Source organism: Myxine glutinosa, chromosome 4 (genome assembly GCF_964187855.1).
Source record: "Myxine glutinosa chromosome 4, kmMyxGlut1.1, whole genome shotgun sequence".
Classification (NCBI taxonomy): domain Eukaryota; kingdom Metazoa; phylum Chordata; class Myxini; order Myxiniformes; family Myxinidae; genus Myxine; species Myxine glutinosa.
Genome location: NC_136264.1, coordinates 130001 through 145000, shown reverse-complemented (window position 1 = coordinate 145000; position 15000 = coordinate 130001). Strand labels below are relative to the sequence as shown.

At 45.4% G+C, this 15000-nt stretch overlaps 1 protein-coding gene across 1 annotated transcript in view; it reads left to right on the top strand.

Annotated features, from left to right (window-relative positions):
- Positions 1-15000, top strand: part of KLHL8 (kelch like family member 8) — a 121179-nt gene that overhangs the window by 75058 nt on the left and 31121 nt on the right. The window contains exon 6 of the mRNA XM_078775360.1: positions 2330-2473. Within this exon, the coding sequence (XP_078631486.1) occupies positions 2330-2473 (144 nt within the window). The remainder of the gene's footprint in view (positions 1-2329; positions 2474-15000) is intronic.

The following is a 15000-nucleotide window of genomic DNA, read 5'->3' as shown; positions in this document are numbered from 1 at the left end:
CACAACTTTTTGAGATATCTTGTTCACATACAAACTGAAAGGGGTGAAAACAACCTAAAGCCACACTTGGTAGCAGGTAATAAGGCGGTGTAAAAGATGCCACATCAAAAGTGGTAAACTTCCAAATGTATATACTATATATAATTTAATTTGTTTTTTTTTCCAATTTGTTTTTTACACAACCTTCCAAATCTTTATTTTATTTCAATTTAATTACATACCTGAACACTGTAGAACACAAATCGCCTTCTTATTGGTTCCCAAAACCTGCAGTTTAGCAGTACTTGGACAAAATATTACAGCATTTTGAATCATCTCGACCATCCACGTCTTTTATAATTATTATTATTTTCATTTTTTGCCCTCAAAACTGTGTGGCGTAAAGTTTTCCATAAACTCTCCAGTTCTTTATTTATCACCAATAAGTCATTTGTAAGGTTCATCTCAGAAGTGAAGCCGTTTCTCGCAATTCTCATAATTGAGACAGGATTCAAATCATCAATATTATGAAAGGGTCTGTGTCTGTGTCTGTGTCTGTCATGCTATAACTTGAGAATAGATTAACGGATTGCAATGAAACCAACGACTGGATTCAGGAATTCCCATGAAGGTTTGTGATAGGAGGAAAAAAAGGCAAAGTTTCACCTCTCTTCTCTCTCTTTCTCTCTCTTTCTCTCTCGCCTCTCACTCTCTCACTCTCTCTGCTCCTCCTCGCTCTCCCTCTCTCTCCCCCTCACCTCCTCCTCTTTCTCTCTCACCTCCTCCTCCGCTCTCCCCCCCCTTCTTTCCCTCACCTTCCCCCCTCCTCTTTCTCTCTCTCACTCTCTCCCCTCTCTCTCCTCTCTCTCTCCTCTCCCTCTCTCTCCCTCTCTCTCCCTCTCCCTCCCTCTCTCTCCCTCTCTCTCCTCTCTCTCTGCTCTCCCTCTCTGTCCCTCTCTCTCCCCCTTTATCCCCCTCTCTCCCCCTCTCTCACCTCACCTCCTCCTCCTCTTTCTCTCTCACCTCCTCCTCCGCTCTCCCCCCCCCTTCTTTCCCTCACCTTCCCCCCCCCTCTCTCTCTCTCACTCTCTCTCTCTCACCCCTCCCACCCATCTCACCCCTCCCGCCCATCTCACCCCTCCCGCCCATCTCACCCCTCCCGCCCATCTCACCCCTCCCGCCCATCTCACCCCTCCCGCCCATCTCACCCATCTCGCTCATCTCTCTCCCTTCCACATTTTAACATTCCCGTCAACGAATAGACGGGTGGTACTTGTGTTAATATAAAATGCTGAAGTCTCTAAGTGAGGATGAAGATGCTCACATCATTTATTTTACAACTGCTGTATTTGCAGTAAAGAGATATAGTCAGGTTCACTATGTCAATAAATTATATTTCGTTCAAAATCATGCTAGATTAGCAAACCTATACATTTTTGGAAAGGTTATAGCATAAGGAAACTAAAAATCAATGTTTACATTTGGAGAGATACCTGTATGGCGGCCATTTTGGATTTTCAAAATGGCCACTGTAACATACATATTTTGTTCTATTTCTGCCTCTAATTACCCTAAAAACTTTTAAAAATATACTAAACCTATATTTTCAGGGACAAGGAATCCAATGAAAGTATCAAATTAGTGCTATGGGGAATGGTAAGACATGAATCAAAGGTTTTGAATTGCAAAATACTGTCTTTATATTCGCGATATAAAGTTGCATAATCAAATACATGTTATCATTTTGTACAGGCAGTTAATAACATCAAAATGTGTCACAATAATTCATATCACCAAACATACACAGACAGTCAGCAAAATCATACATACACATGCAGTCAGTATAACTTCACATCTACACAGGCAGTCAATGACAAAATATACACAGGCAGTCAATGGCATCAAACATACACGATTACAGAATATGCCATTTAGAGTTCGTCATCACTGTCCTGTGTGTCGTATCCGACAATATAGTCCGCATCGTTTTCACAGTCCGTTCCACACAAGCAAAGGTCGGTCAAATTGATTGGCAAATCGAATTGGTCGAATGGTCGATGAATCGAATCGAATCGATCGAATTGGTCGAATGGTCGAATGGTCGATCGAAGCGAATGGTCGAATTGGTCGAATGGAATTGGTCGATTGGTCGAATTGGTCGAATCGGCAAATGTAAACATTGATTTTCAGATTTTCCATGTAATAACGTTTCCAAAAATGTATAGGTTTGCTAATCTACCATGATTTTGAACGAAAAAACATAGTGAACCTGACTAATATTTTATAAACGTTACACATGGCATCATGACTGTTTTGGTGACTGCATTCTGTAATCTCTCTTCCTCCATAGGTGCACTTTGCTGTGTTGGTGGACGAGGTACCTTGGGGGACCCTTTTCGCAGTGTTGAGTGTTATGATCCCCTCCGGAATCGATGGTTTTTAGCTCCTGAAATGAACAGTCGGCGTCGTCACGTTGGAGTAATCTCTGTGGGAGGTTAGTGAGATTCTCTGTGGGGTGAGATTTTCGATGCCATTGCTTCTTACCACAATTGTGACCTGATATTTGTACAGTTTATTATTTATTTATTCATTTTTATACATTTTTTTTTTACAGGATCTAAAGCTCATAGTGGAGCTGACAGACACACAGACACACAGACACACACACAGACACACACGCAGACACACACGCAGACACACACGCAGACACACACGCAGACACACGCAGACACACACGCAGACACACACGCAGACACACACGCAGACACACACGCAGACACACACGCAGACACACACGCAGACACACACCTACACACACGCACACACGCACATGCACAGACGCACATGCACAGACGCACACGCACAGACGCACACGCACAGACACACACGCACAGACACACACGCACAGACACACACGCACAGACACACACGCACAGACACACACGCACAGACACACACGCACAGACACACACGCACAGACACACACGCACAGACACACACACACAGACACACACGCACAGACACACACACAGACACACACACAGACACTTAATTTTTTTGGTTCCACTGCAAGCCAAAGAAATACAAATGTGGATACCAAAATATATTTTAATTAAAAACAATTTTCTGGAAGAAATGGTGCATTACTTGAAAAAAATGCAAGGGTGCCAATATTTTTGACGACGACTGTATACTAGCATGGCATGGCATGGCATGGCATGGCGCGGCTCGCTGCGCTCGCCTCACCTGCCGCAGAGGCACAGGCTTGTTTAACCTGAGGATGATGACGTGACTGAATTTGAGTTGCTGTATTGTCATGATTTACACTATAGGTTCTCCAAGTGGTCCCTACCACCCCCCAGTGGGCGCTGGGAACTTTCAGGGGGGCGCTCGAGAGTCCACGGGCGGTAGGGGGGCGCTGGCAATGATTTGGGGGGCACTGGCGATTTAGAGGAGCAGCGGCGATTTGGAGCGCTCATTGGGCTTCCTGCAGTCTGAACAGGTTACCTGGCGCCATTCGGCAAATTGGCCATCCAATCAACGACCACATTCTTTCCCCCTTCGCATGGTTTTTATGATCACATATTCGCTTATGCCGTGTAGGTATTTTCTTGTCCATGCATGCTCACATAACAAACATGATAGTGTATGACACCAGCGAAATACTATTGGCCACCAATGTGGCCAATAGGACAACACTTTTTTGTCACGTGGTGCCATTTCAACCAATCGGCTTGCAAGAATCTTTTTATGCGGGATATAATACACTCTATTCGTGTTGGACTATTCAACGTGCCTGGTTCAACTTTACAGCCTGGCCTTGCCAGCACAGACATTGGGCAAGGTATGAACAGTCGGTGTTAGCGCTGGTGTTAGTCTTTCGACATTTTGGCGTGTTGATTTCGTTATTCAAAAAGCTTCACGTCTGGTCGGCTTCAAGATGTCGGCCTCAAAGAAAAAGTCGTCAGTATTCCGTTGAATACATCAAGTATGGATTCATTCCATCTCCGACGAACAAACAGTTACCGATGTGTTTGTTGTGTGGTATCACGCTGTCCAATGAAGCAATGAAACCATCTCGACTGAGCGAGCACCTGAGTAAAAAGCACAGTGATAAGGCTCGTGCAGAGGTCAGCTATTTACAATCGCTGAAAGAGAAATTTGAGAAGCGATCCACGGTAACGACGATGTTCAAAGCCAGCGAAAAGCTCGTGGATAAAGGACTGGAAGCGTCGTAATAAGCTGTCATTGCTCATCGCCAGATCTGGAAAACCGTATTCAATCAGCGAATAGTTGATCAAACCAGCTGTTGGGGAAGTGATAAAAACCGTTATGGGCCAGGATCCGAATCCAGTTCTCTCGTCGATTGCGCTCAGCAATGATTCCGTGGCCAGGCAGATTGATGAAATGTCATCAGATGTAGAAGATAAGCTGTGTAGTGAGCTGGGAAGCACAAACTTCGCCATCCAGCTGGATGAGTCCACTTTGCGTGACAGTGAAGCTCTGTTACTCTGCTACGTTCGCTTCATCCGTGATCAGGAAATGGTGGAAGAAATGTTGTTTGCGCGCTCTCTCCAGAGCGATACGAAGGGTTCTTCCATCTTCCAAACGTTGGAGAAGTACTTTACTGATAAGAACATACCGATGGAGAACATTCTCGCTTGCGCGACGGACGGGGCACCAGCGATGGTTGGCCACCAGCGTGGTTATATTGCGCTTCTGAAGAACCAGGTACCGTCCGTGTTCGCCATTCACTGTGTCGTGTACCACCAGCATCTTGTAGCAAAAGCTCTCAGCACCAGACTTCATACATCACTCCAACCAGTAATCAAAGCAGTGAATAAAATCAAGTTGTCGTCTCTGCATGATCGGCTGTTTCGTCAGCTTTGCCAGGAGAACGATGAGGCATTCAAGCGGCTCCTGTTGCATACCGAAGTTCGATGGTTGTCCAAAGGCACTTGGTTGACCCGTTTCCATGCCCTCTTCTCAACAGTGGTCGAGTTTCTGTCGGAAATTGAAACGGAGCTATCGGAGAAAGTGAATGCGATTGAGCATGATGTGGCTTACCTCACGGACATATTCAGTATACTGAATGATGTCAACAAACAACTCCAGGGTGACCATATGACGCTGATTAAAGCAAAGAAAGTGATCGGCGCGTTCGTAACCAAGGTGACTGCACAGGGAAACCCTTGGAAGCAGAGATATGTACCACTTTCCCCAGTTGGCAAAGGAAACTGATGTTTCTGATGAGCTGCTCGTTTATTGCAATCACCTTGAGAAGATTTGTGGAGATATGGAGCAGCGTTTCAGAGACATGCTAGAACTGTTGGTGCCAGCATGGGTGATCAACCCATTCAAATGTGACATTCAAGATGTGAAGCGTGAATTACAGGACGAAATTATCAACCTCCACAATGATGAGGCGAAGGCAAGATTCTCGCAACATGAATACGGCAAATTCTGGATTCTGAAACGGGGCGAATACCCCGCAATGTGGACAGAGGCAGAACTGCTGCTGATGGCGTTCCCCACATCATACCTCGTTGAAAGAGGGTTCAGCACTGTGATGTTGCTGCTGACCAAGTATCGAAACCGCCTTGACATTACCCAGAGGGGCGATCTGCGTCTCTACCTCACTGACATTGAGCCAGACATTCGTAATCTCGCAGCGAGTCACCAGGCCCACCCTTCACACTGACGTATTTGGGCCTGTGATAACATATTCCCAGTTTGCCTCACCTGGACCTGTTCTGCTGAAACATTGTAGGTCGTGCAAAATAAAAGAAAAAGTAAAGTAAAATAAGTAAAATATTATTCAGAAAATATTTGGCTTATGTTATTTTTGCTTCCTATCTACATAAATTCTGGGTGTCCGACCACGAAAGATAGGACAAGGGGGGCATTGGGCCGGTCCAAGAGGGCAGAAGGGGGCGGTAGTCCAAAAAAGTTTGAGAACCACTGATTTACACCAATCATAATACAAACATTTCTTTTGTACAAATTTATTTGTAATATTGGTGATATTAATTATTTGTAATCAAAAAAGGTCCAAGTGGTGTAAAGCTCTAAATGGTCATGGGTCCAAGCTGTCTAAAGGGTGCAAGGGGTCTAAATGGTGAGGTCTAAAGGGTCGAAAGGGACTTGAGGGGTGTAAAGGTTAAAAGGATGTAAGGGTGAAGGGATCTCAAGGTGTCTGAAGTATTGAATTGGGGGGGGGGGGGTCTTCAGGATCTTGGGGTTTAATGGGTCTAAAGGGTCTTGTGGGTCTGAACAGTATTATGGGTCTTTTTTTTTTTTTTTTTTGTATACAAGATCGAGGCTCGTGAAGGAGCGAACATTTATCACACAGAAAGACAAACCGACAAACCGACACATAACCGACAAACCGACACATAAAACAAAAAGCATCGGGAGCAGTAGACAAGATGGGGAGAGAGGGGGAAGGACACAAACACAACATTTGAGAGCAGGAACCGAGAGACATGGAGACATCGAGAGATCTGTGGGAGGGAGAGGGCTTTGGGGGGGAGGCATGGGAAAGGGGGTGGGAGAGGCATAAAACATATGGACACTGCCAGGACTACCAGGAAAGAAGTTGGAATTACAAACAAGGTGGATCTGGGGTGAATTAGTGGGGGTAGAAAAGATCAAGGTTTTGGATGGGGGAAGATAAGAGATGGTGGTGAACAGCTGTTTTAAAGACCTGGAGGGAGGAGTGGGATTGAAGGGAGTGTGGGAGTTTGTTCCAGAGGCGGGAGAAAAGAGGAATGAAGGAGTGAAGGTGAGCAGAGAGCCGAGATTTTGGCAGTTTAACCATCAGAGGCTTGCTGGCAGATCTTGTGCGACCTGTAGGAATATTTGGGGGACAGAGCACAGAGAGAGCTGGGGGAGCAAGGCCGGAGAGGAGCCGGTAGAAGACAGAAAGACCACCTACCTGCCTGCGGTGAGTGAGTGAAAGGCCCTCAGAGATAGCTTCATCGCGGGAGATTCCAATGATTCTGAAAGCTTTGGTTTCAACAGCGTGAAGCCGAGCTAGGTGTGAGGCAGGAGCACCAGCCCTTAGGGGAGAACAGTATTCCATTGAGCTGCGGATGAAAGCCTTGTATGTGGTGAGGAGCTCAGGTGTGCCTAGGAAGGACTTCGCACGACGGAGGATGCCCAGTCGGCGACTGGCTTTGCAGGCCAGCTTGGAAATGTGGTTTTACCAAGAAAGATCATGGCAGATAGTGAGACCCAAAAGCTTGAGCGACAGAACTTCTTGGAGAGGATTGTTGAATCTTACGGGTCTTACGGGTCTTCAGGGTATTTTTGGATATTTCGGTCTTCATGGTATTTTAGGATATTTGGGGTCTTTAAGAATCTTTGGGGTCTTTAAGAATCTTAGAGGTCTTTAAGAATCTTAGGGGTCTTTAAGAATCTTATTGGTCTTTAAGAATCTTAGGGTTCTTCATTGTGTTTGTGGTCTTCATGGTGTTTGTGGTCTTCATGGTGTTTGTGGTCTTCATGGTGTTTGTGGTCTTCATGGTGTTTGTGGTCTTCATGGTGTTTGTGGTCTTCATGGTGTTTGTGGTCTTCATGGTGTTTGTGGTCTTCATGGTGTTTGTGGTCTTCATGGTGTTTGTGGTCTTCATGGTGTTTGTGGTCTTCATGGTGTTTGTGGTCTTCATGGTGTTTGTGGTCTTCATGGTGTTTGTGGTCTTCATGGTGTTTGTGGTCTTCATGGTGTTTGTGGTCTTCATGGTGTTTGTGGTCTTCATGGTGTTTGGGTTCTTCATGGTGTTTGGGGTCTTCATGGTGTTTGGGGTCCTCATGGTGTTTGGGGTCTTCATGGTGTTTGGGGTCTTCATGGTGTTTGGGGTCTTCTTGGTGTTTGGGGTCTTCATGGTGTTTGGGGTCTTCATGGTGTTTGGGGTCTTCATGGTGTTTGGGGTCTTCATGGTGTTTGGGGTCTTCATGGTGTTTGGGGTCTTCATGGTGTTTGGGGTCTTCATGGTGTTTGGGGTCTTCATGGTGTTTGGGGTCTTCATGGTGTTTGGGGTCTTCATGGTGTTTGGGGTCTTCATGGTGTTTGGGGTCTTCATGGTGTTTGGGGTCTTCATGGTGTTTAGGGTCTTCATGGTGTTTGTGGTCTTCATGGTGTTTGTGGTCTTCATGGTGTTTGTGGTCTTCATGGTGTTTGTGGTCTTCATGGTGTTTGTGGTCTTCAAGGTGTTTGTGGTCTTCAAGGTGTTTGTGGTCTTCAAGGTGTTTGTGGTCTTCAAGGTGTTTGTGGTCTTCAAGGTGTTTGTGGTCTTCAAGGTGTTTGTGGTCTTCAAGGTGTTTGTGGTCTTCAAGGTGTTTGTGGTCTTCAAGGTGTTTGTGGTCTTCAAGGTGTTTGTGGTCTTCAAGGTGTTTGTGGTCTTCAAGGTGTTTCTTTTAGGTCTTCATGGTGTTTGTTTTAGGTCTTCATGGTGTTTGTTTTGGGTCGTTACGGTGTTTGTTTTGGGTCTTCACGGTGTTTGTTTTGGGTCTTCACGGTGTTTGTTTTGGGTCTTTACGGGCTTTGTTTTGGGTCTTCACGGGGTTTGTTTTGGGTCTTCATGGTTTGTTTTGGGTCTTCATGGTTTGTTTTGGGTCTTCATGGTTTGTTTTGGGTCTTCATGGGGTTTGTTTTGGGTCTTCATGGTGTTTGTTTTGGGTCTTCATGGGGTTTGTTTTGGGTCTTCATGGGGTTTGTTTTGGGTCTTCATGGGGTTTGTTTTGGGTCTTCATGGTGTTTGTTTTGGGTCTTCATGGTGTTTGTTTTGGGTCTTCACGGTGTTTGTTTTGGGTCGTCACGGTGTTTGTTTTGGGTAGTCATGGTTTGTTTTGGGTCGTCACGGTGTTTGTTTTGGGTCGTCACTGTTTGTTTTGGGTCGTCACGGTGTTTGTTTTGGGTCGTCACGGTGTTTGTTTTGGGTCTTCACGGGCTTTGTTTTGGGTCTTCACGGGGTTTGTTTTGGGTCTTCATGGTTTGTTTTGGGTCTTCATGGTTTGTTTTGGGTCTTCATGGTTTGTTTTGGGTCTTCATGGTTTGTTTTGGGTCTTCATGGTGTTTGTTTTGGGTCTTCATGGTGTTCGTTTTGGGTCTTCATTGTGTTCGTTTTGGGTCGTTACGGTGTTCGTTTTGGGTCTTCACGGTGTTTGTTTTGGGTCTTCACGGTGTTTGTTTTGGGTCTTCACGGGCTTTGTTTTGGGTCTTCACGGGGTTTGTTTTGGGTCTTCATGGTTTGTTTTGAGTCTTCATGGTTTGTTTTGGGTCTTCATGGGGTTTGTTTTGGGTCTTCATGGTTTGTTTTGGGTCTTCATGGGGTTTGTTTTGGGTCTTCATGGGGTTTGTTTTGGGTCTTCATGGGGTTTGTTTTGGGTCTTCACGGTGTTTGTTTTGGGTCTTCACGGTGTTTGTTTTGGGTCTTCACGGTGTTTGTTTTGGGTCTTCACGGTGTTTGTTTTGGGTCTTCACGGTGTTTGTTTTGGGTAGTCACGGTTTGTTTTGGGTCGTCACGGTTTGTTTTGGGTCGTCACGGTGTTTGTTTTGGGTCGTCACGGTGTTTGTTTTGGGTCGTCACGGTGTTTGTTTTGGGTCGTCACGGTGTTTGTTTTGGGTCGTCACGGTGTTTGTTTTGGGTCGTCACGGTGTTTGTTTTGGGTCGTCACGGTGTTTGTTTTGGGTCGTCACGGTGTTTGTTTTGGGTCGTCACGGTGTTTGTTTTGGGTCGTCACGGTGTTTGTTTTGGGTCGTCACGGTGTTTGTTTTGGGTCGTCACGGTGTTTGTTTTGGGTCGTCACGGTGTTTGTTTTGGGTCGTCACGGTGTTTGTTTTGGGTCGTCACGGTGTTTGTTTTGGGTCGTCACGGTGTTTGTTTTGGGTCGTCACGGTGTTTGTTTTGGGTCGTCACGGTGTTTGTTTTGGGTCGTCACGGTGTTTGTTTTGGGTCGTCACGGTGTTTGTTTTGGGTCGTCACGGTGTTTGTTTTGGGTCGTCACGGTGTTTGTTTTGGGTCGTCACGGTGTTTGTTTTGGGTCGTCACGGTGTTTGTTTTGGGTCGTCACGGTGTTTGTTTTGGGTCGTCACGGTGTTTGTTTTGGGTCGTCACGGTGTTTGTTTTGGGTCGTCACGGTGTTTGTTTTGGGTCGTCACGGTGTTTGTTTTGGGTCGTCACGGTGTTTGTTTTGGGTCGTCACGGTGTTTGTTTTGGGTCGTCACGGTGTTTGTTTTGGGTCGTCACGGTGTTTGTTTTGGGTCGTCACGGTGTTTGTTTTGGGTCGTCACGGTGTTTGTTTTGGGTCGTCACGGTGTTTGTTTTGGGTCGTCACGGTGTTTGTTTTGGGTCGTCACGGTGTTTGTTTTGGGTCGTCACGGTGTTTGTTTTGGGTCGTCACGGTGTTTGTTTTGGGTCGTCACGGTGTTTGTTTTGGGTCGTCACGGTGTTTGTTTTGGGTCGTCACGGTGTTTGTTTTGGGTCGTCACGGTGTTTGTTTTGGGTCGTCACGGTGTTTGTTTTGGGTCGTCACGGTGTTTGTTTTGGGTCGTCACGGTGTTTGTTTTGGGTCGTCACGGTGTTTGTTTTGGGTCGTCACGGTGTTTGTTTTGGGTCGTCACGGTGTTTGTTTTGGGTCGTCACGGTGTTTGTTTTGGGTCGTCACGGTGTTTGTTTTGGGTCGTCCATGGTGTTTGTTTTGGGTCGTCATGGTGTTTGTTTTGGGTCTTCATGATGTTTGTTTTGGGTCTTTATGATGTTTGTTTTGGATCCTCATGATGTTTGATTTGGGGCTTGATGTTTGTTTTGGGTCGTCATGGTTTGTTTTGGGTCGTCCATGGTGTTTGTTTTGGGTCTTTATGATGTTTGTTTTGGGTCTTTATGATGTTTGTTTTGGCTCTTTATGATGTTTGTTTTGGGTCTTGATGTTTGTTTTGGGTCGTCACGGTGTTTGTTTTGGGTCGTCACGGTTTGTTTTGGGTCGTCACGGTTTGATTTGGGTCGTCACGGTTTGATTTGGGTCGTCACGGTTTGTTTTGGGTCGTCACGGTTTGTTTTGGGTCGTCACGGTTTGTTTTGGGTCGTCACGGTTTGTTTTGGGTCGTCACGGTGTTTGTTTTGGGTCGTCACGGTGTTTGTTTTGGGTCGTCACGGTGTTTGTTTTGGGTCGTCACGGTGTTTGTTTTGGGTCGTCACGGTGTTTGTTTTGGGTCGTCACGGTGTTTGTTTTGGGTCGTCACGGTGTTTGTTTTGGGTCGTCACGGTGTTTGTTTTGGGTCGTCACGGTGTTTGTTTTGGGTCGTCACGGTGTTTGTTTTGGGTCGTCACGGTGTTTGTTTTGGGTCGTCATGGTGTTTGTTTTGGGTCGTCCATGGTGTTTGTTTTGGGTCTTTATGATGTTTGTTTTGGGTCTTTATGATGTTTGTTTTGGGTCTTTATGATGTTTGTTTTGTGTCTTTATGATGTTTGTTTTGTGTCTTCATGGTGTTTGTTTTGGGTCTTCGTGGTGTTTGTTTTGGGTCTTTTGGGTCCTCTGAAGTCTTTGAGGTATTTTGGGTCTTCGGGGCTTTGGGGTCTTTTGGGATCTTCGGGGTGTTTTGGGTCTTTTTTTTTCTTTCTCTTTTTAAATGTTTTTTGAAATATGCACTCATTTTTGTCGACCAGCTACCGGATCACACCTCCATCTGTGGCTTGACTCCACCCACCACAGCACTGAGATGAAATGATATGGCCATCATATTTGTTTTCTGATGGGCCTAAGACATCAGGCCTGTAGGCCACTGCTGATTATCCACTGCCTGGGTTTGTTGTCAGATTTCCATTGGCTTTGTTTGGATCGAGTGTTATTGACGATTAGGGACCCTGAAAAAATCTTCATTTTAGATTAGAATAAATCTTCAAAAAATTGCGTCACATAATTTTTGAACGGCACTATATTGGGGTTGAGCAATCCGTGACCGTGATTAATCAGCTCGTTCTGATATAACCGTGGATGTGGGATGGAGGGGTGTAACATGTATGAGAGGTGTCGAATTAATCTTTTAATAGTGCATTAAATGTGTGTTTCCCAATCACGCTGTTCATCTTTTGACTACTTGGTGAGTCGAGCCCCCCTGGGGCACCCTCTCCGTGTGTAGAGTAGGGTATTCTAAGGGCTCACTTTAAGTAGTCAAGCGCACGATACTTTAAATGTGCATTTCCCAATCAGCCCGTTACCTGATTTTGTCCCAGGTTGTGACCACAGTGTGGTCATTGTTGTTGGTTCTTCGGTATGACTCGGCTGGGGTTTTGAACCGCCAACCCCCCAGACTCTAGCGGATGCTCTAACCATGACACCACCGAGTCTGGTGCACAATTGCACCATTACATCATTACACCACTGGTTATTTTTTTTTAACTTGGTGCCTTTAGTTTAATGTATGACCAATTCAATTGAATTGTGAATGTTTTCATGTAACAAATGTGCTTTATCGAGTACTTCAGTCATTAAATAGTTTGCTGTGATTACCTGAGGAAATATTCCAAAGGTATGTGTGACTTACCTGTAGAGATTGAGGTGCTGCCATTTCACACTTCCAAGGCGAATAATGTCACAAATATAATATAATAGTAAGTTTCACATCTAAGTTTAGCTAAAAAATCACTCCCTCTCCCTATTTTTTTTTTTTTTTTCAAGACTGCACTGACGTAGTCACCGTCATAGGTTTTCGTCACTGTGATCACTGAAGAAAGGCTGACGGGATCTTGGTCAAACTTGGCACAAGTATGTATAACGATGCAAAGATTAACTGATTAGATTATGGGGTCAAGAGGTCAAAGGTCAGAGGTCCCATTAGGTAAAAAAAATATGTTGCTGCACCAACTTGTGAACCAGTGATGGGAATTTGACCAAACTTGGTACAAGTATATATTATGTTGCAAAGAAGAACTGCTTGGATTCCGAGGTCAAAGGTCAGAGGTCATGTCAGGTAAAAATGTGATACTTGAGAACAGCTGAAGGGATTTAAATCAAACTTTGTGCAGGTGTGTATAATGATGTAATAATGTTGGTGAAGGCATATTGGGCGACGTCGCAATGGTAAAGAATGCCATCCTGTTCTCGTAGCTTTTGAAAGGGGGCAGATCGTCTTTGTGCATGCACACTTTCAGGAGGCACATTATGTATGTTTGATGCATAGTGAGATGTAGAATTCATAGGAAAACGGAAATCAATATTTAGGTCAATTTTATTTTTCAATATTGTTACGGACGCGGCTAGGATGTTGTTTGCCGAGCGGATGGCCGCCGCGCCCGAACAGTTACCCCGACTAACCCGATTCCTGAACGTTGGCCAAAATCGCGCCACAGATATTCAATAGGGAAAAGACAAAGGCGACACGGATGTGAAGAAGAAGAAGGAGACAAAAAGGTTTGAAATACGATTATTATTTATTACTATTTACAGGATTGAAAGAAACCAAGGAAGAAGGAAAGATAAGAAAATAAAGCAGAAAGAGGGACGGACCAGAAAGACACAGTGAAAATACTAGCTTATCTAAACAGGCTTAACTTATTACCCAGGACAGAACAAACAAAACAAACTCACGTACGCAAAAGGATCGAAGGGCAGGAATCGTTTGGAGGGATGAGCAGGTGGAATCACAGGGCACAGCGAGCAGGTCCACTCCGGGCGGGAAGCGAGGAGCCGGCAGCTCCTTGTATTCGGCTTTACACCGCACACCGGCAGGGTCACTCGCTGCCCCGTCAGGGCTTCACGCGGCTGGTTGAAACGGGGCTGGTTGAAGCGGCTCTTTGTCAAAGGCTTTTCGTATCTCTCACGCAACAACCACCCAAAGGCTTTCCGTATCTCTCACGCAACTCCGGTGCAACTCTCAACTCTCTCCCGGTGGACTGCCAACCCTCTTACGCACCTGGACTCATCTGCCGTATCTCTGGTGTATCTTCTCCCAGCGATCGTCACACCCTTCTCTCATACCTTCAGCGTGGGTGTGACACGCCCTCGTCGGTTTCGGTACCGCCCTCTCCCCCCCCGCCCCCCGTGCTCTGTTTCGTGACCTTGTATGGCAATCCCACGGGCTTGTCTCCTTATTTGGGCATGGCGCCGACGGCACGCCCCTCGTGGCGAGCCACGGGCTTGTTTCCTTATTTGGGCATGGGGCTGAACAGCCCCGCCCTTCGTGGCGTGCCCTGGGCTTGCCTCTCCCTGGCGACCCCGCCCCTCCTGTTCAAACAGAGCACGGAGCACATATTCACTATAGCAGCGAAATGAGAGGGCGCGCACCCCACGCTTGTGAACTGCTTTACCCAGAGATGGAGAGTTTGGCTGGGAAATGGAATTATTGAAGGGGAGCTATTCTTAATTGATTCGGTGCAATGGAGTATTAATTAATGGAAGACAAAGCCTTAGCCTAATACACAGAATAAGGAAATAAACTACCAAAAAGGAGGAAATCTATGATTGGCTAACGTGATTGTTGATGACCTAATTACGGGACGCCCTTTTGACCTTTACACACAACTGGAGGAAGGAGGGCGATATTTTACAATGTACTATACAATAAAAAACACAATAAAAAAGCACCATTCTCATATCCACAACAATATTTTTAAAAGAATAACTGCAGACTATTCAAATTCCCTTAAAATTTGAGGTTCTGTATTGTGAAAAGATTGACTTGTTTGCCTTGAAATATTCCCCTTCTTCCCAGAGAGTATATTCACACTGATTAATTTGACTTTTAAACTGCTCCCAGGTATACACCTGTTGATTGAACCCTTCACCATTGTCCTGTTCTTCCTTGAGATGTGCTTATGACTGTACGATACATGTTGCGTCTCTGGATTTGTTTGTACTGTTGTCAAATGTTATTTCCTCTGTATATAAAGGAAAGTTAACTGATGTGGTGTGGAAATGGCACTTCCGTAAAAATGATGGACCAAATGTTGTCCAAATTATTTTTTTGTACAGTGTACAATATGCCCTCCTTGGTCTTGGGTATACGTCCAGTATCCTGATCAT